This window comes from Cydia pomonella, chromosome 20, assembly GCF_033807575.1.
Source record: "Cydia pomonella isolate Wapato2018A chromosome 20, ilCydPomo1, whole genome shotgun sequence".
NCBI lineage: Eukaryota > Metazoa > Arthropoda > Insecta > Lepidoptera > Tortricidae > Cydia > Cydia pomonella.
Window position 1 is genome coordinate 1257182 of NC_084722.1, and position 22660 is coordinate 1279841.

The 22660-nt window shown below is 40.9% G+C and overlaps 1 protein-coding gene across 1 annotated transcript in view; it reads left to right on the forward strand.

Annotated features, from left to right (window-relative positions):
* Window positions 1-1971: 1971 nt before the first annotated feature.
* LOC133529082 (nucleoredoxin-like) overlaps window positions 1972-22660 on the forward strand; it is a 78065-nt gene continuing 57376 nt past the window's right edge. The window contains exon 1 of the mRNA XM_061866702.1: window positions 1972-2840. Coding sequence (XP_061722686.1) covers window positions 2430-2840 — 411 coding nt within the window. The 5' untranslated portion in view covers window positions 1972-2429. The remainder of the gene's footprint in view (window positions 2841-22660) is intronic.

Below are 22660 nucleotides of genomic sequence, written 5' to 3' on the forward strand. Positions count from 1 at the left end.
TAGCATGAATTCTTAATCACTGCACATGTGTACACTTCGCTTAAACATTTTGTTTGGGTATTTTAGCAATGTCCTATCGTTTAAAATCAAAGTTCCTAAATATGAACTTTATTTTATCGTAATAAAGACTAATATTGCATAGAATTTGAAGAGATTTTAAAAGAGATTCGTCGTTAATTAGTTTAATTTACGTGCTGTCGCTGAACGGTTAGTCATTGCGTTAGTTAGAGTAAATTCGAAACTACTAATAATTGATTGCTCGTGAAATAGAGCACTTTAAAAGCTTTTAGCTTTCAATGTAACGACTAACGTCATTTCAACTTAGTTGATAGTTATCCCTGTCCTTTAGTTCATATTTTCAAATATTTAGTATGTGGTCTATAAATAAAGAATAAATAAATATTTGGGGAAAATCTTCCACAGATCGACGCAGCTTCAAACTAAGCAAAGCTATAGAGCATATACATATATATATATATATATGTAAATAAATACATAAATAAATAAATAAATAAATAATATAGGACATTATTACACAAATTGACTAAGTCCCACAGTAAGCTCAATAAGGCTTGTGTTGAGGGTACTTAGACAACGATATATATAATATATAAATACTTAAATACATAGAAAACACCCATGACTCAAGAACAAATATCCATGCTCATCACACGAATAAATGCCCTTACCAGGATTTGAACCCGGGACCATCGGCTTCACAGGCAGGGTCACTACCCACTAGGCCAGACCGGTCGTCAAAATATATACACAGAAAACCCCCATGACTCAGGAACAAATATCTGTGTTCATTACACAAATAAATGTCCATAGTCCATACCGGGATTCAAACCCGGAACCATCGACGTCATAGGCAGGGTCACTACCCAGTACCCACTAGGCCAGACCGGTCTTCCGTGGTACCTGTGAACAAGATGCATGGAACTGCGTTGAAATATCGGGAGCTCATAAACAATATAAAAGGTAATCACGGTTCATATCCCGGTCGATTTAAGTCAGGTGATCAGGCCGCGTAGCCAACGTGCATATCGTTCACGCTTCGTGACGAACGAAACGCAACTGTCACAGTCGCACTACGAGTAATATGGAAGAGTGATAGAGAGAGATAGCTACGATACGCTACGGAGCGTGAACGATTGTAACGTTGGCTACGCGGCCAGGTCTTGTATTTTGTAGAAAAAATTAACTCTTGAGAGTTGCGAGTTCTTACTTTTTAGTTTTTACATCTTTGAAAAAAAAATCAGGGCTCTTTGAGCTTCCTAAACCGGGTACTTTCTATTGCAGTTCTGTGGTCCTTTTTCTCGAAAGTTTTCCGGTGCCTGACCTTTTTCATTTTTTCACTGTATATCATCAAAGTAGAAAGTTATAATAAGAAGCTGAAGTCAAAGAGATTTTTTCACCGAACTCGTTTAAAATTAGGGTTACCTTTGGAAAAACTCACGTAAACTTTAGTACGATTCGAAAGCTTTTGAAACAGAATTAATAAAACCATTCAGGCGTCCTCCAGATATAATTCCATTGACTCTTCTGTCGAATCCTGAAATTGAGCTACGCAATTGCCAACTTTTTTGAGGTAAATATGAAAGAGCTTTGCCAAAGAATAAGGCAAGACATATTTGTAATAAAACGAAGAGCTCTCTCAGAGACTTTTTCTCATAATGTGTTAAAATCTTCAAAGCGACTTAAATTTCAGGTATATGCAGATTTAATTGGTACGTATTTAGTGAGATAATGAGGTCGTTATTATATGAATAAAAATGTAGGAAACGCAGAACCAAAGACATCTGTTTAAAAGAACAGGATAGTGTGCTTTCTTGGATTATATTATGCCTAATCATGAATAAAACTTATTCTAACCTTTCTATGTCATTTGTTAATTGTGACACAATATTCTTAATCAAAAAGTAAGGCTATGTTCCAAAACGCGACTTCACTTTTCAAGTTGAAAAAACCAGAAACTACCAAAAATATAGTCGTCTATTAGTATTCCATTCATACCGCTTCACAGCCATTCAGATTTCTAATTTATACATGGCTGTGTGTTGTTTGCACATGCATAGAACGAGTCCTCTCCATCCCAAATATTTACTCTATATTGGAGGGCGCCTGCCCTCCAGTCGCTCTTTGTCCTCCAACGCAGAGGGTCGTTGCCCGCGCGGACGGCCATTTTTAAAAATAAAACTTTGCGTCACGCATCCGCTCTAAACCATAAACTAAAACAAATCAGGCGCGACACTTTTAAATTATAATTGCTTGTTGAAGCCGACACGAGTGAGAAATTCATAATATAAGTTCGTTATTTGTATTTTATCAACGCGTGCGTAAATTGTTTTTGCATTAATTAACTTTTATTTTATCAAATTAAAAAGTGGGCTTATAATTGAGATCAAAATAATGGCCAGTTAATTCAAATGCAAAACAATATCAATGCTTTAAGAAATTTAAAGATATCTAGGACTTATAAAATGGATTGGCGCGAGAAACTCTTTGGGAAAGTGTTGGTAAAGTGTTCTTCAGGACAAAATGGTCAATTTGAGAATATTCCAACTTTGGAAGCCTTAAACGACTGTGTGGAAGAAGGGGAAGGTGTTGTGTGTGGAATTTACTTCTCATTTGCTAACATTAGTGATGAAAGTGATGATTTCGGTGTACGTTTAGAGGAGGTGTATAAGAAAGTGTTTCCAAGGCTGAAGGTTGTGGAGGTGGTGTTGTGGGCCCACGTGGGGACGCCGGAGGGTCCGGTGGAGAGGGAAGCTGGGTTCCGGAGGAGTTTGACCGGGAAGCCATGGTTTGCTGTGCCCTTTCACGATGTGGATACTAAAGTGAGTTCTTATTCGTTATCTCATCAGCCTTATAAGATAGGACCAAGTAATGCGTACAGGTCTTCTCCTATTGCCAAGAGCAGCTATTGTTTCCAATGATGGTCCACTGCGAGTCGAAAACTTACAAACGTTAATAACTGTTTCATATGTTCCCGTTGTTCCCAGTGTCTTCGCCATGTTTTATTTAACCAAAACCTAGTGATACGTTACGTATCAAATGATACTTGATAATACTTAAGTCCTAAGTTGAGAACATCAGCGGTACTAACCCGGAACGAGACCTAAGACATTAAAATTCAAATATGCCTGCACCTGCACTAGTAGCTACCCACTGCACTTGGCTTAAATTGGAATATCTAACATGGGGGCATGATATAAATAAAAAATATTACGTCCACGGTAAGCTCAAGAAGGCTTATGTGGTGGGTACTCAGACAACAACACAATATCTGTGCTCATCACACAAATACATTCGCTTACCGAGATTCGAACCCAGGGCCATCTGATTCATAGACAGGGTCACTATTGGCCAGACCGGTCGTCATAAATGATATATGTGTAATAAGTATATAAAATTAGGGCTTAAAAGCACTGGGACCTTTCATTGCAGGATGTGATGAATATTTTACACGTTTCTTCAAAAGAAGACTTTGTTTGTCATAGAAATTTAAGACTACATTACATTGTTTTAGTACTTATACTTTCCTTTTTAATTTAAATTTAAATTTAGTACATGATTGTAAGATATGTGTGAACGCGGACTTCATTGAAAATAAACTATTACAACAAAAACGTAAACACGCAAACTCGTAAACACTTGTTAAAACTACTCTAACTTATCTCTATACTCGTAATTCTAGGGCCTAAAGTCATACATACAAATTAATATAAATGTTTAGGACTAACAACTACAAAGTCAATATATTTATTTATTACACAAATACATTTCGTCTTAGAATAAACTTTCAAGTGTGCTAAAATCAAAACACAAGTAAAAAAAAACATAAGAAACTTAATACTAGATTACAACTTAGTATATTAATATACTACTACGGTTTTACGTACAATTTTCACGTATATATGTCATTCTTTTTTGATAGTTCTTAATTAAACCCTTTAAGCACCATGGATTCCACACAAACAATGCTCTCAACAACTGATAACAATTATATCAATTTTAATTCTTTATACTCAAATTTCAGGCGCAAACCTAGAGTTATTATTACTTTTACTTAACGCGGCCAATAATAATCTGTATGTTGCTTGACTTCGCCTTTGGATAGACTTAATTTAAGAAGTAATTAATGAAATTGGATTTTTACCGTATTATTATTACACTTCTAAATTAAAAAATGTATTAAAATACCAAAAAAGTCCAAAAACCTTTAACAATGACAGTTAATACGCCATACAAAAATGAACTGTCATAGGGATCACCATTGGCCGCGTCAATTATAGTGTGTTTCTTCAGTAGCTTGATATAGACTTCGCGGCGCCGGGGGTAAGAGGGTACGTCAAGGTTAATCTTCGGGTTAACATGAGGTGACAATTACGTATCCGGTTAATCTGTTCTCGTGTCATCTTAATTCAAAAACTATTAATATAAGAGAAAGAATTGATGCTACAGGGTAAGATCAAGATCATGATAATTATTTAAATAATACGACCTGTTTTTAATTGAAAACTTTACCAGGCATTTGCAGCCAGAACCAATCCTGTAACTTTAAAAGTTTAATTGTCAGTTCGTTGTACACTAATGCTCTGTGTTTTCTAATTAGGAAACAACTAATTGGACAACTACAACTTACCATCGGAACTTAAATTGCAAACCTGTTCAGTACTGAGCTGAAAAGGTTGATGTTATCTTAAAATAAAAGTTTCCATCAAAACCATATTTTTTATATAAGTTTCTATATCTAACTTTTGTAATGTTATGAAATAATAGTGAGGATACACCGAGAGTATTATAAAAAAACTATACCTAGTTTTTTTTTTTGTTGTTTTTTAATAAGTTGGTCCATCTTTGCGTTTTTCATGCAGTTAATTACTCTAGCTTAAGTCAGATACAAGCAAGGAATAGCAAAATGGTTCACAAGTTTTGATAACGAATTTTATACATATCTACTGACATGGAAGCGAAATAAAGGCTTTTAAAAATGCAGACGTATATCGACAATTGATCTTCACTGCTCCTGGCGACGAAAGGTTTTATTTTAATTAAAACAAAAGAAACCATCAGTCCGTTTTAAAATAACGATCTACATTACTTGTTAAACTGTATTACGTAAAATAGCTCTGCAGGCTTTTACCACATATCCGATTTGAGTCAAGTAAACAATTAATCTTAATTAGAAACGCAAAGTAACTCAACAAATCATGAACCGCTACTTGTTTTCGACATTTAAATTGTAACCAAAAAAGTACACAACATTGAATCTTTAGTCTATGGGTGTACGTTCCAAAACGGATATAAATTATTGTCGAGTAATTACGTGAAAGCGTGGGGTTCGGTGTTGCCACCTCTACCGTGTATTACCCCATAATTACTTTCTTCCCCTCACACCACAATAAATTTATCAGTACTCTAACTGCATAATTAACGTCAAAGATATTTCGGATGGTTTAAGTACCTACTTGTGAATTGTACATGGAAACGGAATCATGTGTTTATTTTGTCAGCTTTGCCTTTAATCCTGTTACATAAAATAAAGGTTTTTGTTTTGTTTTTAATTACCTATATAGTGAATTACTACAAGAGAAGTCATTTTATCGTACTCTGTTTCACATTACTTTTATCAAGAACTAGATTTTTTAGAGAGACAAGAAATTAGGAGGAACCGCTATATGTAAGCTAAATGTGTAAAAAAAATACAGCTGTTTCGGTTTCGGGAAGGCTTGGTTTCGGTCAAAAAACTGATGGACCTTTAGGCCTCGCCGAAGCTGTATATTCGGTAGTGCCCGACCAAAGTTTCGGTCGAAACTGGAGCAAAATCAAAGTTTCGATTTCAGTTTCGGTAATAAAAACCTGTTTCGGTCGAGACTAAACGGCCTAAACCTGAATCAGAATAACGGCCATAATACTGTGTAATATCTGTATACTGCAAAAACCTTAGGCCTTAGGGGGATCCAGCCCTTGAGACAGGTGCACTGATGATACATTGATACGAAGGGTGAGAGTCGAACGAGTGTTTTCATGTAAAGGGGTGGCTACAGATATGGGAAATTGCTTTTGAGGTTGGATTCTTGAGGTCCTTGAGCACTTGAAGGTTTTGAAAAATTTAATATAACTCTATAAGGTTGACTTACGATTGAATTTTGCGTGATTTCGTTAGGCACTCCATATTCCATAATCCATAACTCTGTCGGTTCGTCTATGTATTACTTCTATATATCTCGACTCACTTTACACTAAGTTTTTTGGTTTGTAAAAAAAGATGTGTTTTTATTTCTAATATGCATTTAAAACTAGGAATAAACTGTTTCAAAATTTCAATATTTTAATATTTTTTCTAGCTTCCAAGAGGTTTAAAATAATTCGAATTCTACACAATAGTGTCGATTTCGAAATCTCCACCCATATGCCTTCGCCTGCAATGTTGACCTTATAGCGTATATAATAAAAGTTAACCATTACCTGAATTTATTTTTAATGCACTTCAATTCAATGCTAAGCACCACCAAACCTCTCTCATTATTCGTATGCCGTAATATAACCACAAATCGTTTAAATGTAATGCCTCAACGCGCGAGCACTGCACTCGGCCCACGCATAATGTCACATCCCAGAACGACGTAACTCTATTGAAATACTACCTGGAATCTTTTATAGGCACATTGTCTGGTTAGTTACTGTGATTAGGTATTAGTGGCAGAGCATGAAGCACCTATACCAGCATCATCTAGAACACTGTTCTTATCTGGCTTGTCTGAGGTCCGACAGTTCAATTCAGTTTTTTTAATAAATGGTTTCCGTCCAGTGGGACTATTTAGCCAGTGTCAAAGTTTGAGCTAAATTATACGATAATTATTCAGAATGTCAGAATACGGTTATGAGTTCTTGTAAAGCTGGGATTTACAAGAAGTCACGTGGACTACACGGCGTTGGCTCCAGAATGGTAAAACGCATTTTAATATTAATTCTTCATTGTATGCACACTTTCTTACACTTTAATGAAGCTTCGACAACATAATGTGAGTTTCGGTGTGGGGTCGGGGGGACAATCTAGTCCGATTCAACCCCACCAAGACACAAGTTTGCGCGTTTACCGCTAAGAAAACCTCATTTACTGTGGCCCCGCAGTTCCAAGGTACAGCCCTTACCATGTCAGGGAGTATTGGGATCCTCGGTGTCGAGATCTCCAGTGACGTCCGATTCCGTAGCCACCTGGAAGGGAAGGCTGCGCTGGCATCCAAAAAACTCGGTGTGCTCAATAAAGCGAGGCGATACTTTACTCCGGGGCAAAGACTGCTGCTATATAAATCGACATGTTTTGAAGTCTATTTTATTATTATTACTGGCAAACTGGCACGTTCACACAGTGTGTATTAATAGGTACCTACTTGAGACTTTTGTTTCAACGCATACGAAGTCTATGTAAAACTAAAAATGTAGAACCGTACCACACTTTTTGGAGACTTGTGCCCTTATGATTTTACGAAACTCAGTACTGCGGTCGCGCAAAACTAAACGACCGATTTTGAAGTTGATTTGTTAAGACTTACGCCGTTTTAGTTTTGGGGATAGCGATTTCGATTTAAATTTTATGCGAGGGCATCCGGAACGTGCTGTTGCCATGCGGGCGGGTTGTACATACTTATTATCCTTATTGTATTAACTGTATAAAAGTCGTAAATACGTGCTTAAGTACGTACTCAGTACCTATCTCTATCATACCAATACAGTCCAGGGGGAATATGATAAAAGACCATTTTTAACACATTTGTGTATTTTATGTTTCTCTTTAAAGTTCTTGTTTACAAGTACACTTTGATTCTTGAAAGTTCGAATCGTAATGAAAAAGTCGCTTGATTGTTTTAGATAACGTTAAATTTAGCATGCTATTTTGCATTTTAACTTCCGAATTAAGCAAGAGTTAACGACAGCTTTTTAGTTTTCTCCACTGCAACTACCCCAAAAATCGGGTATTTTTTTTGTATTATATTTTAGTTTACCCCACTGCAACTTGAGTTGACTTGACTGCGAATACCCCAAAGTCGGGTAATTTTTTTCATGCTTATTTCTTTTTTTTTCAAGGCCTAAGGTAGTTAAGGCATTCAGGTATGGTTATTTTTTAATATTACTTTAATATTTCGAATCAGCAAGCTAAATAATTGAACCATGGCTTAACTAAAATATGTGATACTAGCAATATGGTGCCTTATTTGCGCTTTCATTCAATATGGCAGAACTTTTTGCTGAGAACGCATATACCTAGGTATAATAAACAAAATAGATTCCCAGACATTGTTTGTCCCCGATCTCTACACTACTACACTGTTATTTCCAAGTCAGCTGCAAAAACATCCAAACAACTTTATTCCTTATTCCCCAGACCTAAAGTCTAAAACTTTTAAAGTTAGACATTTCTTGTGTTTCTTGGTCAGCTGTAAAAACATCTATACAACTTTGCACCTTATACAACGCACATAAAGTCTAAAGTAGTTCAGTACCGCACATAGACTGCATTACTGTTCTATACTCGTATAGCGCAGATGTTGCGGTAACTGCAGATGGTGCAATGAAGTTGGTGGTTTAGGGTTTGATGCTCAGTTGGGGTAAATAGTTGTGGTAGCTCGAATTTGTTTTTGAGGCTATATTTTATACTCTGGCAATACCTAGTAGTAGAAAAAGGCGCGAAATTCAAATTTTGTATGCAAGACCGAAACTCACGTCAACATTTTTTAAATTAACCGCCTTTTTCTACTGACGGAAATGGCTTGCCAAACTATAGGTTCTCACTCACAGTTTATTGAAAACATCCATTGTAAGTATAAGTATTTACTTGCAGGTTAGGGACAGTCAGTCACGTGCAATAATATTTTGCACAGTTCAGCGGCGGCATCATGGTTCCATTTTTATCACTTGTCACTATGCCCGTCACTTTCGCACTTACATACTTGTTAGAACGGGACAGGTATGGTGACAAATGATAAAGAGCCGACCATCTTAGCCCTTATCTTATCTTATCTTCTGATTACCGGGGGCCCTTGCGGATACACTTCGACCCATAGGGATCTTTTGTGTAGTTGCCCCCTAAGGAAAGACCCATTAGCTACTCAAGAGCCTTTTTGACCATTTCCATGTGTCGGATGATGGAGCTTATGGGTAGCCTTTTGAATTCCTTTGGTTCCAGATAGCCTGCTCCAAAGTCTTTCATTCTTTGTCTGGCGAGGGCGTGACATTCACACATTAGGTGTGTTACTGTCTCTTCCTCTTCACCACACATTCGACAATCGGTGTTGTCAGAGTGTCCCATCCTGGCCAAAACCCCTTTGACCCCATAATGGCCCGTAAACACCCCTGTTATAATTTGGAGTTGTCTCCTGCTAAGTTTCCATAGCTTTTTGCTCCAACCGGAGTCTACTTCTTGTATGAAGAGCTTTGAGTGCTTTAGACCCGTCAGACTGTCCCATTCTTTTTGGTGTCTCGTCCTAGTGTGGTCTTTAATAGCCGTTATAATGGTTCCCTGTGAGAGCCCCACGAATGGTTCCGGACCTATGTGGTTACTTGCGGATCCGGCTCTGGCAAGTTCATCTGCATTTTCATTGCCTATGAATCCCTCGTGCCCTGGAATCCATACCAGTTGCACTCTATTTTGTCTTCCAAGCTCGTTCAGAGCTTGGACACCATTGTACACCAGTCTAGAGTCCACTCTGGGCGCCCTGAGCGCCTTGAGTGCAGCCTGACTGTCACTGAGTATATAGATATTCTTCCCTTGGGTTTGCCTAACTATATTCTCATGCACACAGGCAATTATAGCGTACGTCTCGGCTTGGAAGACAGTAGCGTAATTACCCATGCTTATGCTACAACTAAAGTCATTTGCATAAATGCCTGCCCCCGTACCAGATACTGTCTTGGACCCGTCTGTGTACCATATGATGTCGTTTTCATCCGAATTTGGTGCTTGAAGACCTTCGGTCCATTCAGCCCTTGTTGGAACTTTAACTTCAAAATTCTTACGGAACACAAACTTGGGTTGCATCTTATCGCAGCCCATATTCGTTATCCTTTCCATGAAATTGTCACATTCCATGTTTGTGTGTTTAGTCTTTGGCTTGCTATCGCTCCATAGGCCGGTTAGAGCCAGCCTGTGTAGCGATTTCCGCGCCTCAGATTGTATCACCAGATGTAGCGGCGGGAGGTCTAGCAGTACCTCCATCGCCGCTGTTGGCGTTGTTCTAAACGCCCCGGTAATAGCCATGCATGCTGTTCTCTGTATTTTCATAAGGTTCTCCCTGCATGTGCTCTTTAGTGTCCTTGTCCACCATGCCAGGCATCCGTACAAAATGATAGGTCTTACCATCATGGTATAGATCCATCTTAGTACCTTTGGGTTTAAACCCCATGTTTTCCCATATGCCGTTCTACACATTCCAAACACTCTCAGCGCCTTGGTTGTGGTAAGTTCGACATGCTTCCTCCAGTTCAGTTCTTTATCTAGTGTTACACCTAGATATTTCACTTCATCGGACATTTCCAGTACCCTTCCATAAAGCTTCAGTTGCTCCATGCCATTGAGGGTCTTTTTCCTGGTAAACGGTATTACCACTGTTTTGCCTGGGTTGATAGAGAGTTGATGGCTGTTGCACCATCTCTCCACTTGCTTCAGTGCCGTATTCATGATTCCTGATACTGTTCCCGGGAATTTCCCGTTTACAAGAATCACTAAATCATCTGCATACCCTACCGTGTATGTTGGGCCTTTGTTAAGTTCTTCCACCAGTGAGTTCACTACCAGACTCCAGAGAGTCGGTGACAGAACTCCACCTTGTGGGCAGCCCTTCGTGGCCGTTGCTAATATTTCGTCTCCCATAAGGGAAGATTTCATTAGTCGGCTATTTAGCATGTTACCGATCCATCTGCAGATTGTCGGTTCTATGCCGTGTTTAGATGCTGCGGTATTGATTGCCTGATACGTGGTGCGGTCAAAAGCCCCCTCCACGTCTAGAAAAACTGGCCAAGCATAGTTCCTTATTTTCTATTGCCTGTTCCGCTTTGGCTGTCACCAGGTGTAGTGCTGTTTCAGTTGATTTACCTGGCTGATACGCACACTGCAATTGGTGTAGTGGATGTCTCTTAAGAGGACCATCCCTTATGTGTCTGTCTACCAGTTTCTCCAGTGTTTTAAGGAAAAATGATGACAGACTTATCGGCCTGTACGATTTGGCTTCTGTGTAATCTGCCTTACCTGGTTTAGGCAAGTATGTCACTTTTACCATCCTCCAGACACGTGGCACGTGTCCAAAGGCTATGCACGCTCTGTACAGTCTACCTAAGTGTGGTATTAGTACATTGGCACCTTCTTGTAGTAGTATGGGGTAGATTCCATCTGGCCCCGGGGCTTTGTATGGCTGAAATGTTGATAGTGCCCATTGTATCTTATTGTGATCTACTACTTTTTTAGACGTGTCCCAGTTGTACCTGGTTGTGCTACTGGATTGTTCCATTGCACTGATTGCTACATCGTCCGTTACGCCCTGATGTATTATCGAGCCTGGGAAGTGTGTTGTACACATAACTTTAAGGGTCTCTAACCCCGTTTCAGTCATTCCTCCGTCCCCTCTTCTAATGGAAGTAAGCGGAACTGACTTTGTCGTGGCTAGTGCTTTTGTAAGTCTCATACCTTCCGGTATGGACCTGATTTGATCGCAATGGTTCATCCATGCTTTTCTTTTTGCTTTCCTCACAGCTTTGCTGTATTCTGTGAGTTTTAGCGCGTAATGTTCAAAGTCATTAGTCCTTTTAGCATCGTTGAAGACTGCCCTGGTTTCCTTCCGGAGTTTTGCGATCTCCGGGTTCCACCAAGGCACCCTCTTCGCCAGAATTTTCTTTTCCGGGCAGTTGTTAGACCAGGCTGTATAGACAGCTTGTACTATTTTGTCTGCTTCAAATTCTATGTCAATGATAGAGTTTAGCTTACCTTTCGGCTCTCCTAGTTCCACCTTCAAGTCGCTTTTAAAAGCTAACCAGTCGGTGTTCCTGGGATTCCGTTTACGTATAGTTCCTAATTGAGTTTTAGTCTTATACCTAAAGCATATGTATCTGTGGTCTGATAAAGAGATTTCCCCAGAGACATACCATGAACTAATCTTATTGCTCGCGTTGTTGGACGCTAGCGTTATATCAATAACCTCACCCCGTCTAGCATTAACGAATGTTGGTTCATTGCCTTTATTTAATAATTGTAAGGAAGAGCTTACCAGAAAATCCAGTACCTTCTCCCCTCTTCTGTTGACGTCCGAGCTTCCCCAGATGACATGATGCGCGTTCGCGTCGCAGCCAATGATCAGGTCGGTGTTCGCTTGGCTGCCGTAGTCAGCAAGATCCCGTAGCTGCCCAGTGATCGGATCCGCTGCCTCGTAGGGAAGGTAGGCTGATGAGATGATTAGTGCCTTACCCCCCCCCTTGTTTTGGATCTTGACCGTAGTCAGATCCCTGGAACAGAAAGCATGTAGAAGCATAGCATCAATGCCATTTTTAACATAAATACATGTCCTCATATTACTCTCAGGACAAACATAAAGCAATGTCCCGCCAGTACCGTTTAAGCCTCTTATCTCGCCTTTGTAGATATATGGTTCTTGAATAAGGGCAATATCAAACTTGTCGCTTTTTAACTGCCTAGCCAGAAGGGCGGTGGCTGCTTTATTGTGTTGAAGATTTATTTGTACACACTTTAGACCCTCCATTTCGGCGTTTTACTGTTTGGTGGTGCTGAGATCAGCAGCCACCTCCTGGACCGTGTCGTCGAAGGACATGGGTGACATGGTGCCCTCCAGGTAGAGTTCCGCTAGGCCACGCAAATCCTCTGAGCCCGCCATCGATGAGATCGGTGACGACTCTCGAGCCATGCGCGGTCCGGCATAGTCCTCCCCGAATTGCACCATGCTCCCCGCCTCCTCCAACTGGCCCCCAGCCGCCTCCACAGGTGCGCCACTGGTTAGCAGCGCCTCCTGTTCCGGGCCCCCCCCTGTCGCCACAGCTACCGTAGCCTCTTGGGCTACCTCCCCCCCCTCCCTTGCTTCCCCGCAAGGCTCGACCTCAGCCCCCCCAAGCCCCTGCTCCCTCCCTTCTTCCAGGAGCTTGAAGTGGCTGGTGTCGAGCCCCGAGTGCAGAACATAGTCGGCCTCCTTGATGACGGTGGCCGACACCCGGTCCATCAGTACGATACGCCTGGTGGTCGGCCCCGACCCCACGGTGTCGACTATTTTCCACTCACTTGTGCGCAGTCCGGGGTGTTTCTTCTGCAACACTCTGAGGGCCCTCGCGATGTCCTGACTGCCATCGATCATCGTTCTCCAGGCCATCTTGACCGGTTTCGGCAGATCCTTGGCACTCACGACCTTCAGGCGCAGCCCGGCAATCTCCCCACCTCCGATTACCGTGCTGAGCCATGCCGCGGCATCCCTCCCCTTGCAGGTCACGTGGAGCGCGCCCCCCACGAGGTTGCCTAGCGTGATGTCGGGCATGGGTTCGGCGGCCTCATCAAGAAATAGGAGCAGGGCTCCTATGATGGCCGGCATATGCTCCTGCACCACCTTTACGGCTGGAAAGGCCACTGGGACGATGGCCATCTTCTCGCTCGCTGCAACTTCCGCGAACGACCCCCCCACCCTCGTTCTTTTGGAGTCACCAGCGAGCAGAGACGAGTCGCCACTGGCCCCCAGCGGCCTTTTATTCTGTAGCCTTCCCGCCCCACTTGTGGAGGGTCCGGCTACCGGTTGTGCGTCCACCTTTGCTCGCGCCTTCGCACGCCTCTTCTGCCTCCTGGACATAGCGGCTCCTCCACCCGACTGCATGCCCACGCCCGTAGGCATGGCCGTGCCGTCAAAGGCGCCCGGAGCATTGCCAGCAGGATTTGGAAGCGGTGCTCCCGCTCGCTTCTCGCAGTAGGCCATTGTTCCGCTGCCTACTCCTCCGGCACCTGCGCTAGTCGGTCCCCCTAGGGGAACTTGCTGAACGCATCCGCTTTTCAACCCTTGGGGAAAAGGTCGGGTGGTACCTTTGGAGTGGCCTGCTCCACCATGGCCCCTGGCTTTCGCGCCGTGCGCGTCCTCCGTCCTTGCGGACCTCCACACTCTGTCGCCACCTGCTCTCGCGTTCCTGTCAGGGACAGGCCCACTACCAGCTGGTGCGGCAGCCTTTGCGCTAAGCGCCTTTGCCTCATCCCGTACGGGTCCGGCTTTTCCTCCTGCTTCCGTCGTTTTAGGTAGATTGTTCTCCATAAAACCTCCATTGAAATTTTCAGCAGACTGGCTCCCCACCCTCCCTGGAGCCTCATATTTGGGATGCTTTGACACATCAGGGATACCAGGCTGCTATAGCATCCCAGAGTGCGTTGCCCATGAATCCGCACGGTGCCAAAACCATAGTCAGCTCCACAGCCGACACAGGAATCGTGCTCCGCCGATTACAGACCCCTACACCCCAGGACACTCGCCATGCGGCCATCTGACTGGACACAACAGCCGATTGATCTTGACTGGCTAAGACAAGACCTCCCGTGTGAGATGAATCTAGAGCCAAAGGAACTTCGTCTAACGGGGATAACGACTACAGACCCCCGCTTCGAAAAACCTGCTCCCAGGACCTCCTTCTCCACCCGTACGGGTCCCCGCGCACGGCACAAACACGCGGGTGGCATTCTACCGCTAATCATCCTTCTTTGTGGATGAGAAGCCCGCTGCGACATGCCACGTCATCGCTTACGGCTGATTATACGGGATATGGATCATTATTTGGGGCGCCTCCAACCTTCCCGCCACTGTAGGCTCGCCTCCGTTAAAGAAGACGCTCCTACAGTGGCTTCTCAGTATTGGCACGCAAATAAAGACCCATCTGAGGGATAGGGATAGGTTGGGATTACATGGAGGGTATTCTTTACACTGGTTCACCTACCTGGCCCAGTTGTAGATGGAGTCATGCGGATGACAACACCTACCTCCGAGCCCGATGTTCGATCCGTTGTAAAGCTTACCCCAAGGTGGCCCAACTGGTTGTTTCCGTTCTGCCTGTTTCTACGGTAGAACCAGGCAGTTAACAGGCAGTAACCTCGGGAAGGAGCACAACCAGTTTTGCCTCGAGGTTCTCCGCAACTTGTGCTCCCCCCGAGACCGTTCACCATGCTAACTACCGGACAGGTAGCTACCATAGAGACAGACCCATCGCAAGCAGCGACCGGTCGCAAATTATTCCTTGCACATGGACCCACCTCCGCCCACCATCTTAGCCCTACTGTATAGACAATGATACGCTGTTATTCTCTTAACCTATATTTGGGTATGTTAGAGTCATACCACTATGTTGGCAGCGATTTTTATAACCCAGCCTGTGCAAGTGTTAAGTAAACGTCATAATTTCATAGAAATTTGACGTTTAAAATAACACTTGCACTGGCTGGGCTGTCAAAATCGCTGCCAAGTTATCTTGGTCTGACTATGTTCGATAAGCTGTGAGTCGCTTCCGTAAACAAATACGAACGTGTTTAGACTTGTAATTTCCCAATTTACGAAAGTAGTAAAAAAATAAAGTAAGCTACTTACAACAAGTGTTTACACTTGAAAATTTATCGTAAGTCGCTTACGTAAGTGATTTACGTAAGTAAAACTTACAGGTGTAAAGGCTGCCTAACTAAAACTAGTTTTTTTGGTCTAAACTCTAATGAGCAGGGGCGATTTTTGCAATGATCGAATTTAAACTGTCGTGAAACATACTAACATTAAACTAATTTTACGGTTTACACTCACGTGTTTTAGATGTCGCGTGACAGACATCTTCCCTCATACCTCAAAGCGGAAAAAAAAGAGTAGAAGCCCTCACTGGAGGACTCGCTCGTCACGTTATTAAGCATTCAACCAATCTGCTTATAGTCTGACTGATCGCAGGTACAGCTAGAGAGAGAGGAAAAAAAAAAAAAAAAAAAAAAAAAAAACATGTCGCGTGAGTGTAGACCGTAAAATTAGTTTAATCTTTAATTTTTGCAATGGCTCGAAAGCGACCAAATCTGAACAATTCGCTTGCTTAGCAACTGACTGTATTTGCCCCTTGCCCCTATGAGTAAGTATTGCCTTTTTACTAAACCGCATATCGACAGGTGAGAATAATGAGAATACGTTTGTACCATATTACGCCACTTATATTGGTGTGCAGGCAAATTTTTTTTTTTTTTAGAAAATGATTATTTATAGGAGATATTTGACTTATTTATCAGTTGGGCGAATCAACTTTTTAGCGTCACTCGTTGCCATGGTTACGATTAGTTGTCCAGGGGACAAAAGTTCATTGAAATTCTGATTTTATGGTACTTAAATGTATTAAACTTGCGTTTTTGTGGTCGTTATAACCAATGTCCATAATGGGCCCCCTACTAAGCATGTTAATAGAACGGCATACAACGTCTCTTCAAACAAACTGTGCCACTGTTGTCCCTTGGACAACGGGACAGGATAACAAAACAAAAAAAGTTGATTCACCCAGTTAGCCACATATGTTTACTTTAAAGTACCATACAAATATTTTGAATATAGTGGTAATCGTGAAGTAAAAACATTTTTATTATTTCATATCCGTTTTTAACGAGTAAATGTTAAACGTACAGTCGAGTTCGTAAATATGTAATATACATTTTAACATAAGAATAAGGTGAACAAATATATACATATTTATGAAATCGACTGTACAATGTATGACAAAGTTTTGGATGTCACAATTTTTGTGATAATATTCTGTTAACAGGGGGCCTACCGCGAAAACCGAAATTCGTAATATGCGGGGATCTTTCTCTTTTACTCTCACTAACACGTAATTAGAGTGACAGAGAAAAATGCCCGCAATTGACGAATATCGATTTTCCCGGTAGCCGCCCAGAGTGTAAATTATCCTATAAAATGCGGATATGGCACAACATTTATGAAAAACAACGTTTTTTAATTAGTGTCAATTGTAGCATATTTTTTGTTATTTTAGAAATCATTAAAACGGTTTTGCTCAAAAATGGACATGGTACAAAAGTATTCGCAGCCGACAGATACTATAACTTATTCTGGGCCGACGGTATGTAGATGTAGATATTGTAGAGGTTGACGCGGGATGCGGGTTCTTCCCGTCACCCTTGACAGATATAAATGATACACGACACAGTCACCAAAAGGGAAAAGAACATGTATTGTGAACTGTGATTTTGTACAATAAATGCACAATATAAAATAAATAAAATAAAATAGCCTTTATTTGCGACCCCTTCTTTCTGTGTTGCATGCTAAACACTTACAAGGAATAACATATAAACTGGATTCAATTATAAAAACAGTTAATAAAATATTATTATACATGAGATTTTTTATTCATTTTTTTATTTCGGGATCCCCTTGTGGGTATAGGCCTCCTCCAGTTTTTGCCATGCCTCTCGATCTTGGGCTAGATAATGCCACCCCATGCCGGCAGTTTTCTTTATGTCATACAAAGCACAATATACGCGACTTAAACCTGTCTACTTACCCTGATACTCATTGCATCAGATTATTCATTTTTGAAAGAATTGAAGATAACCTAATGGCAGGCAATATACGCCATAGAGCCAACACACGTACGACATCGTATCGTGGGACGGGGCGACGTCGTGTCACGTTGCGACGTCGTGTAACGTTGTGACGTCATGTAACGTTGCCACGACGTGTCGTAAAATCACACGACGTAAACTTTAAGTAAACTTTCTGTTGCGATCTACGCGGTAAGACTACAGGGAATACGAGTAGGCCATATTTTTCTCTTGATTATCTGCTATAGTTTTTTTATGGTAGTAATATGCCGTAAATCGTATTATTAAACCGCGATTAGAATACGATTGAGCACATAACAATCAAGTCGCGAATCAACCAATGCACATCGTAAATTTCCACGTTGCGGTGCCGCAAAGTGAGACGACGTCGCATCGCCCCACAATACGCCGTCGTATCGTGAGTATGTGAATTACTTTTTAATTCTGCCAATGTCGAGGTTGGATAAGACACGGCTAGTATATGGATCTTATCATATTACGGTCATAGTACTCATAGTAGTCATAGTATTCAGTGGATATGTGTGTTGGCCCATACTCAACCTTCATAAATGTCATGTTGTCAGTTTAATGACAAATGTATTCATTAACTCGCACTAAACACAAATAAATGTGTGAGCAGACAGGACATGAAGATGAAGGCTATTAATTATACTTACCCCGCAGCCCCGCTTACTCCTATTGACCTTATTTTAGATTCATTAATTAGTAACAATCAAAATAATATATTGATTGAGTAAGATAGTGTAAAATCTAAGACAATTTCGTGCTTCGAATTTGACAGATAAACGAGATGGCGCTGTACAGCTAAATGCATTTTGCGGTAACTGTGATTGTCAAAAGTTGGCTCCGTACAGCGCCATCTGATTTGCATGTCAAACTAAGGGGCAGGTTTTTTCTAAGAATTTATTTCTCTATTACAATCAATTCTCTTTGGTAAAAATCAATGCACTTCCCCGCAGTTCATTAATTTTTATACTCTGTTCTCGCCTTAAATTAAACTTTAACCGAACTAAAACTCTTCAACAGAAAAAACGCGTTCCAGCATTTCCAGCAAAATTCGCTAATAAAGTAATCCATAGTTCTAAAACAATTGAGCATGCGGGCTGAATTATTCAGCGTTGAACGTTGAGCGTCGAGCAATGAGCATTGAGCATAGCTCAGCGGAGCTATTGTGTGACGGAGAAAGGATGTCCGCATCGATTTAGACATACGAGAAATTGAGGTTGGATAACTAGCTTTTCTATTGCTAGGTTTGTACAGCTATTAAAGGTACCTACATATATTTCGAAGTTACTTACTGTCCCATAAAACGACGAATGCACAAGCTATCAGGATCAGGACCGCTGGGACACCCCGTACCCATTGAATAATGCGTTCACCGACAAGGTAATTTATATTTAACATCAATAAACTAAAAGCACCTGAGGGTAGATTAATGGCGCCCATCTGTCAGTCCGGTGTTGCCAGCGTGCGAGGGTTCGGCTGTTCTGAGTAATTTAACATTAACATATAAACATGGGTAACTACCACACGCATAATTCAGTTTATAGGGAGCGTGCATGAACTATAGGAGGCAGCACAGGAGCCGTCAGATTTTTGGCGCGAGGCGTAAATGTGATGTTTATTGTTCCAATGTGGGCTACATTGATGACAAGATGGCAGAACCTACCATGCACAACAAAACACGTGACGTGTAAATTTACATGTTTATTGTTCCGATTCAGGCCACAAGATGGCAGACCCTCCAACGCGCACGGTCCCTATACGATCAAGTTAGGTGGTGGGAAGCAAAATTGCCTAAAATGGCATTAAGTTCGCCTCTGTACTTGCAATTTCTTAAATTTTTTATCTATTTTATCGAAAGTTTCATAGTCCACAAAAACCCAATACAAGTAAAGCCTGACCAATAATGTATGATCACGCGCCATATTGCGGAATTTCGTTGGAACTAAAATTTTCATATTAAACTGAACTGTCACTCTATACATGAGAATAACAGCAGCCTCTTGACAATTATCATACAGGGTATTTATTTAGTCACCTGCAATAATTTAGGGGGTGAATATTTAGGTCACACTGAGCCACTTTTACTATGGGACCCCGAAATAGCGAAAAAAAATTGTCTGTTTCATACATTTTGGCTGTCTGACCTTGACATTTTCTATGGGAACGTATTTTTTTTTTGCGATTTCAGTGGTTTTTTTATACTACGTCGGTGGCAAACAAGCATACGGTCCGCCTGATGGTAAGCAGTCACCGTAGCCTATGTACGCCTGTAACTCCATAGGAGTTACATGCGCGTTGCCGACCCTAGCACCTCTCCCCCCCCTCGTTGAGCTCTGGCAACCTTACTCACCGACAGTAACACAACACTATGAGTAGGGTCTAGTGTTATTTGGCTGCGGTTTTCTATAAGGTGGAGGTACTTCCCCAGTTGGGCTCTGCTCTAGATCTGGAATGACATCCGCTGTGCTGTGCCCTACCACACAAAGCAAGATGACATTCACAATGCCCATACCTCTCTTAGAACCTAGAGAAGATACCTCTCTTAGGGTTGGTCTTATAGTAAAAGTTGCTCAGTATGACCTATATATTCAGGCCATAAATTATTGCAGGTGACTAAATAAACATTCACGGCCCGATTCGAAGAATGAGATACGATAACGATTAGTTCTGCCGCGGTATCATGGTCGCATTTTTATCACCTGTCATGCCATGCGTCACTTTCGCACATACATACTTGTTAGAATGTGACAGGCATGGTGACAAATGATAAAGAGCCGACCATATTAGCCGTAGTTTAGATAAGTTCTCATTAAATATCGTTTGTATGTCGTATAATTGACAGAAGCAGTTCCATCGATTCGGGCAACCAATGTCACTTTGACGATAGAAATATCGTAGATAGATCTTATTTATGGAGTGTGGAATTAAGAGGAGTGGCATCTCTTATGGTAGAACTGTTGCAAAAGTGTCCAGCCGTCAGCTATAAATAATAGTTCCAAATCTCTCCAGAGTAGCGCTAGAGTAGCTAAGAACCTAGGCGTTATTGACGGAGTGAATTGCGCTGTCTATGATTTGATTTTTTTTGTTCTAGTCAGGTTCACTCTAGGTATTGTAGCGCCACCTATTTAAAGTTTTTTGATGACACTTTTTGGTACATGGAGATTTCGTTCCTTATCTCCACCTTTCGTAATCTTATTGGGATCACAGCGGGATCGAAAAAAACGTCAATTGTTACATGTCGTTTAGTTATCAATCTTTTAAAGACCTTTCCAAGATCTTAAACGTGTCTTAAATCTTAATTATTCTTCGAATCGGGCAGTCTGCATATTTCTATTCGGGCTTTACCCAATTAAAAGAAAACTCAAGTCTCGAAACCTCCCATTCTTCAGTGTTGCCCGGAAAAAACGAGGGTAATTCAGGGTAAATGGGGTAATGAAATGCTTGGATTTCGTATTGTCCTCACAATGGGGCATAGACAATAGATTACTCCGCTTCCCTTGTTTTCTTTACGCTCTCATTGTCTCTGGAAAGCGGATGAAAATGATGATTCGGATCAAGAAAATTGTTTTCATAAGTAGACCTAAATAAATGTGAGATTGACATTTTTTCCTACGTTATAATTTTATCTATATCAAAAATTAAGTACGTAAGTAAATATTCATTTTACAACAATAATACATTTTACATACATTTAAAACTACAAATAGATTTTAAAGGAAAATAGAAGCAGGTAACAACAGGCGGTCTCATCGCTAAAAAGCGATCTCTTCCAGACAACCTTTAGGTAGCAGGAAATTTAGAACTCATACAAAAGTCAACAGGTAGTGCAAGGAGCTAAATATAGAGACTAATATTAAACACAAACACACATACTACTTATATACGTATCAAAACAATACCTAATATACTAATAAATATAATACAATATAAACCAAATTCTAATACATGACATAATCACACGACACGGTATAATTATAATAAACCGTGTGAAAAAACCTAGCTGTTATAAAAGAAATTAAACTTAAATGCCCGAGTTTATTTATTAAAAATAAACTCAAGCATTTAATCAGTTATATCTTTCATAACCAGCGATTTTAGGCAAATGATAATTAAGAATTACTTCAATAGAAATCTGCTTAAAAACTCCCAAACCACAAAATAATGTTAAACAACGTTCCATTCCATGTAATCCATTCCCCTAAGCCCCTAACCTTCTTACAACGCTCCCAAGATTAAGACTCCCCAAATTCCCTAAAGTGTCCATACTATTCCATCGCTTTTAACAAACCAGTATAATGTATAAACTACAATTTACAACAACTATACGTAGTCATGGGTCTATTTACATTGGTTATTGTAAGGGATACTGAGGGAATGGAATACTGGACTATGCTTGACCGCACAAACTTGCTTTAGTTCCAAAACATCTTAAATGTCATTAACGGCTTAGACTTGAGAAGCCTTTTCAAAACTTACAAATGGCGATTAGATATCTTAGTTGTATAACCTCCTATCTTTACCAATTAGCTTAAGTCAAAATAAGCCGTATGTGTTATGTGTTAGAGTCAATTTTTAAATACGTTTTGATTGTCAATTAAACGTTGGCCTTTTTAAGCTGATTGCACCAGACACATGTATTCTTTACTTCCAAAACTTCTTATCTCTCCTATTCATTTACATTCAAAAGGAACTGTAACTATTACAGAATAGAGCTCATATTTGAATGTGCTTTAATCTTTAAATAGGTACTCGTATTAGACAGTTGTAATAAGATTGTTCCAGACGGGTGACCAGGGTGAATTACTTACGGATTATGGAACCCTGGACGTTACAGTTTATGGGAGCTGTACGGTTGGCTGCACTGGCGTAAGCTAAAGTAATTACTATCGTCCATACTTAGGCTGCGTTTCCACCAGAGATATGCGAGAACGCGTAGCGAGGGATGTGTTCGTTAAGAACCAACAGAATAACTTAATTTACCTATCGTCGCTCAGCGCACCTCTATCTCTGTATCTTTAGGTATTTAAATCCCCG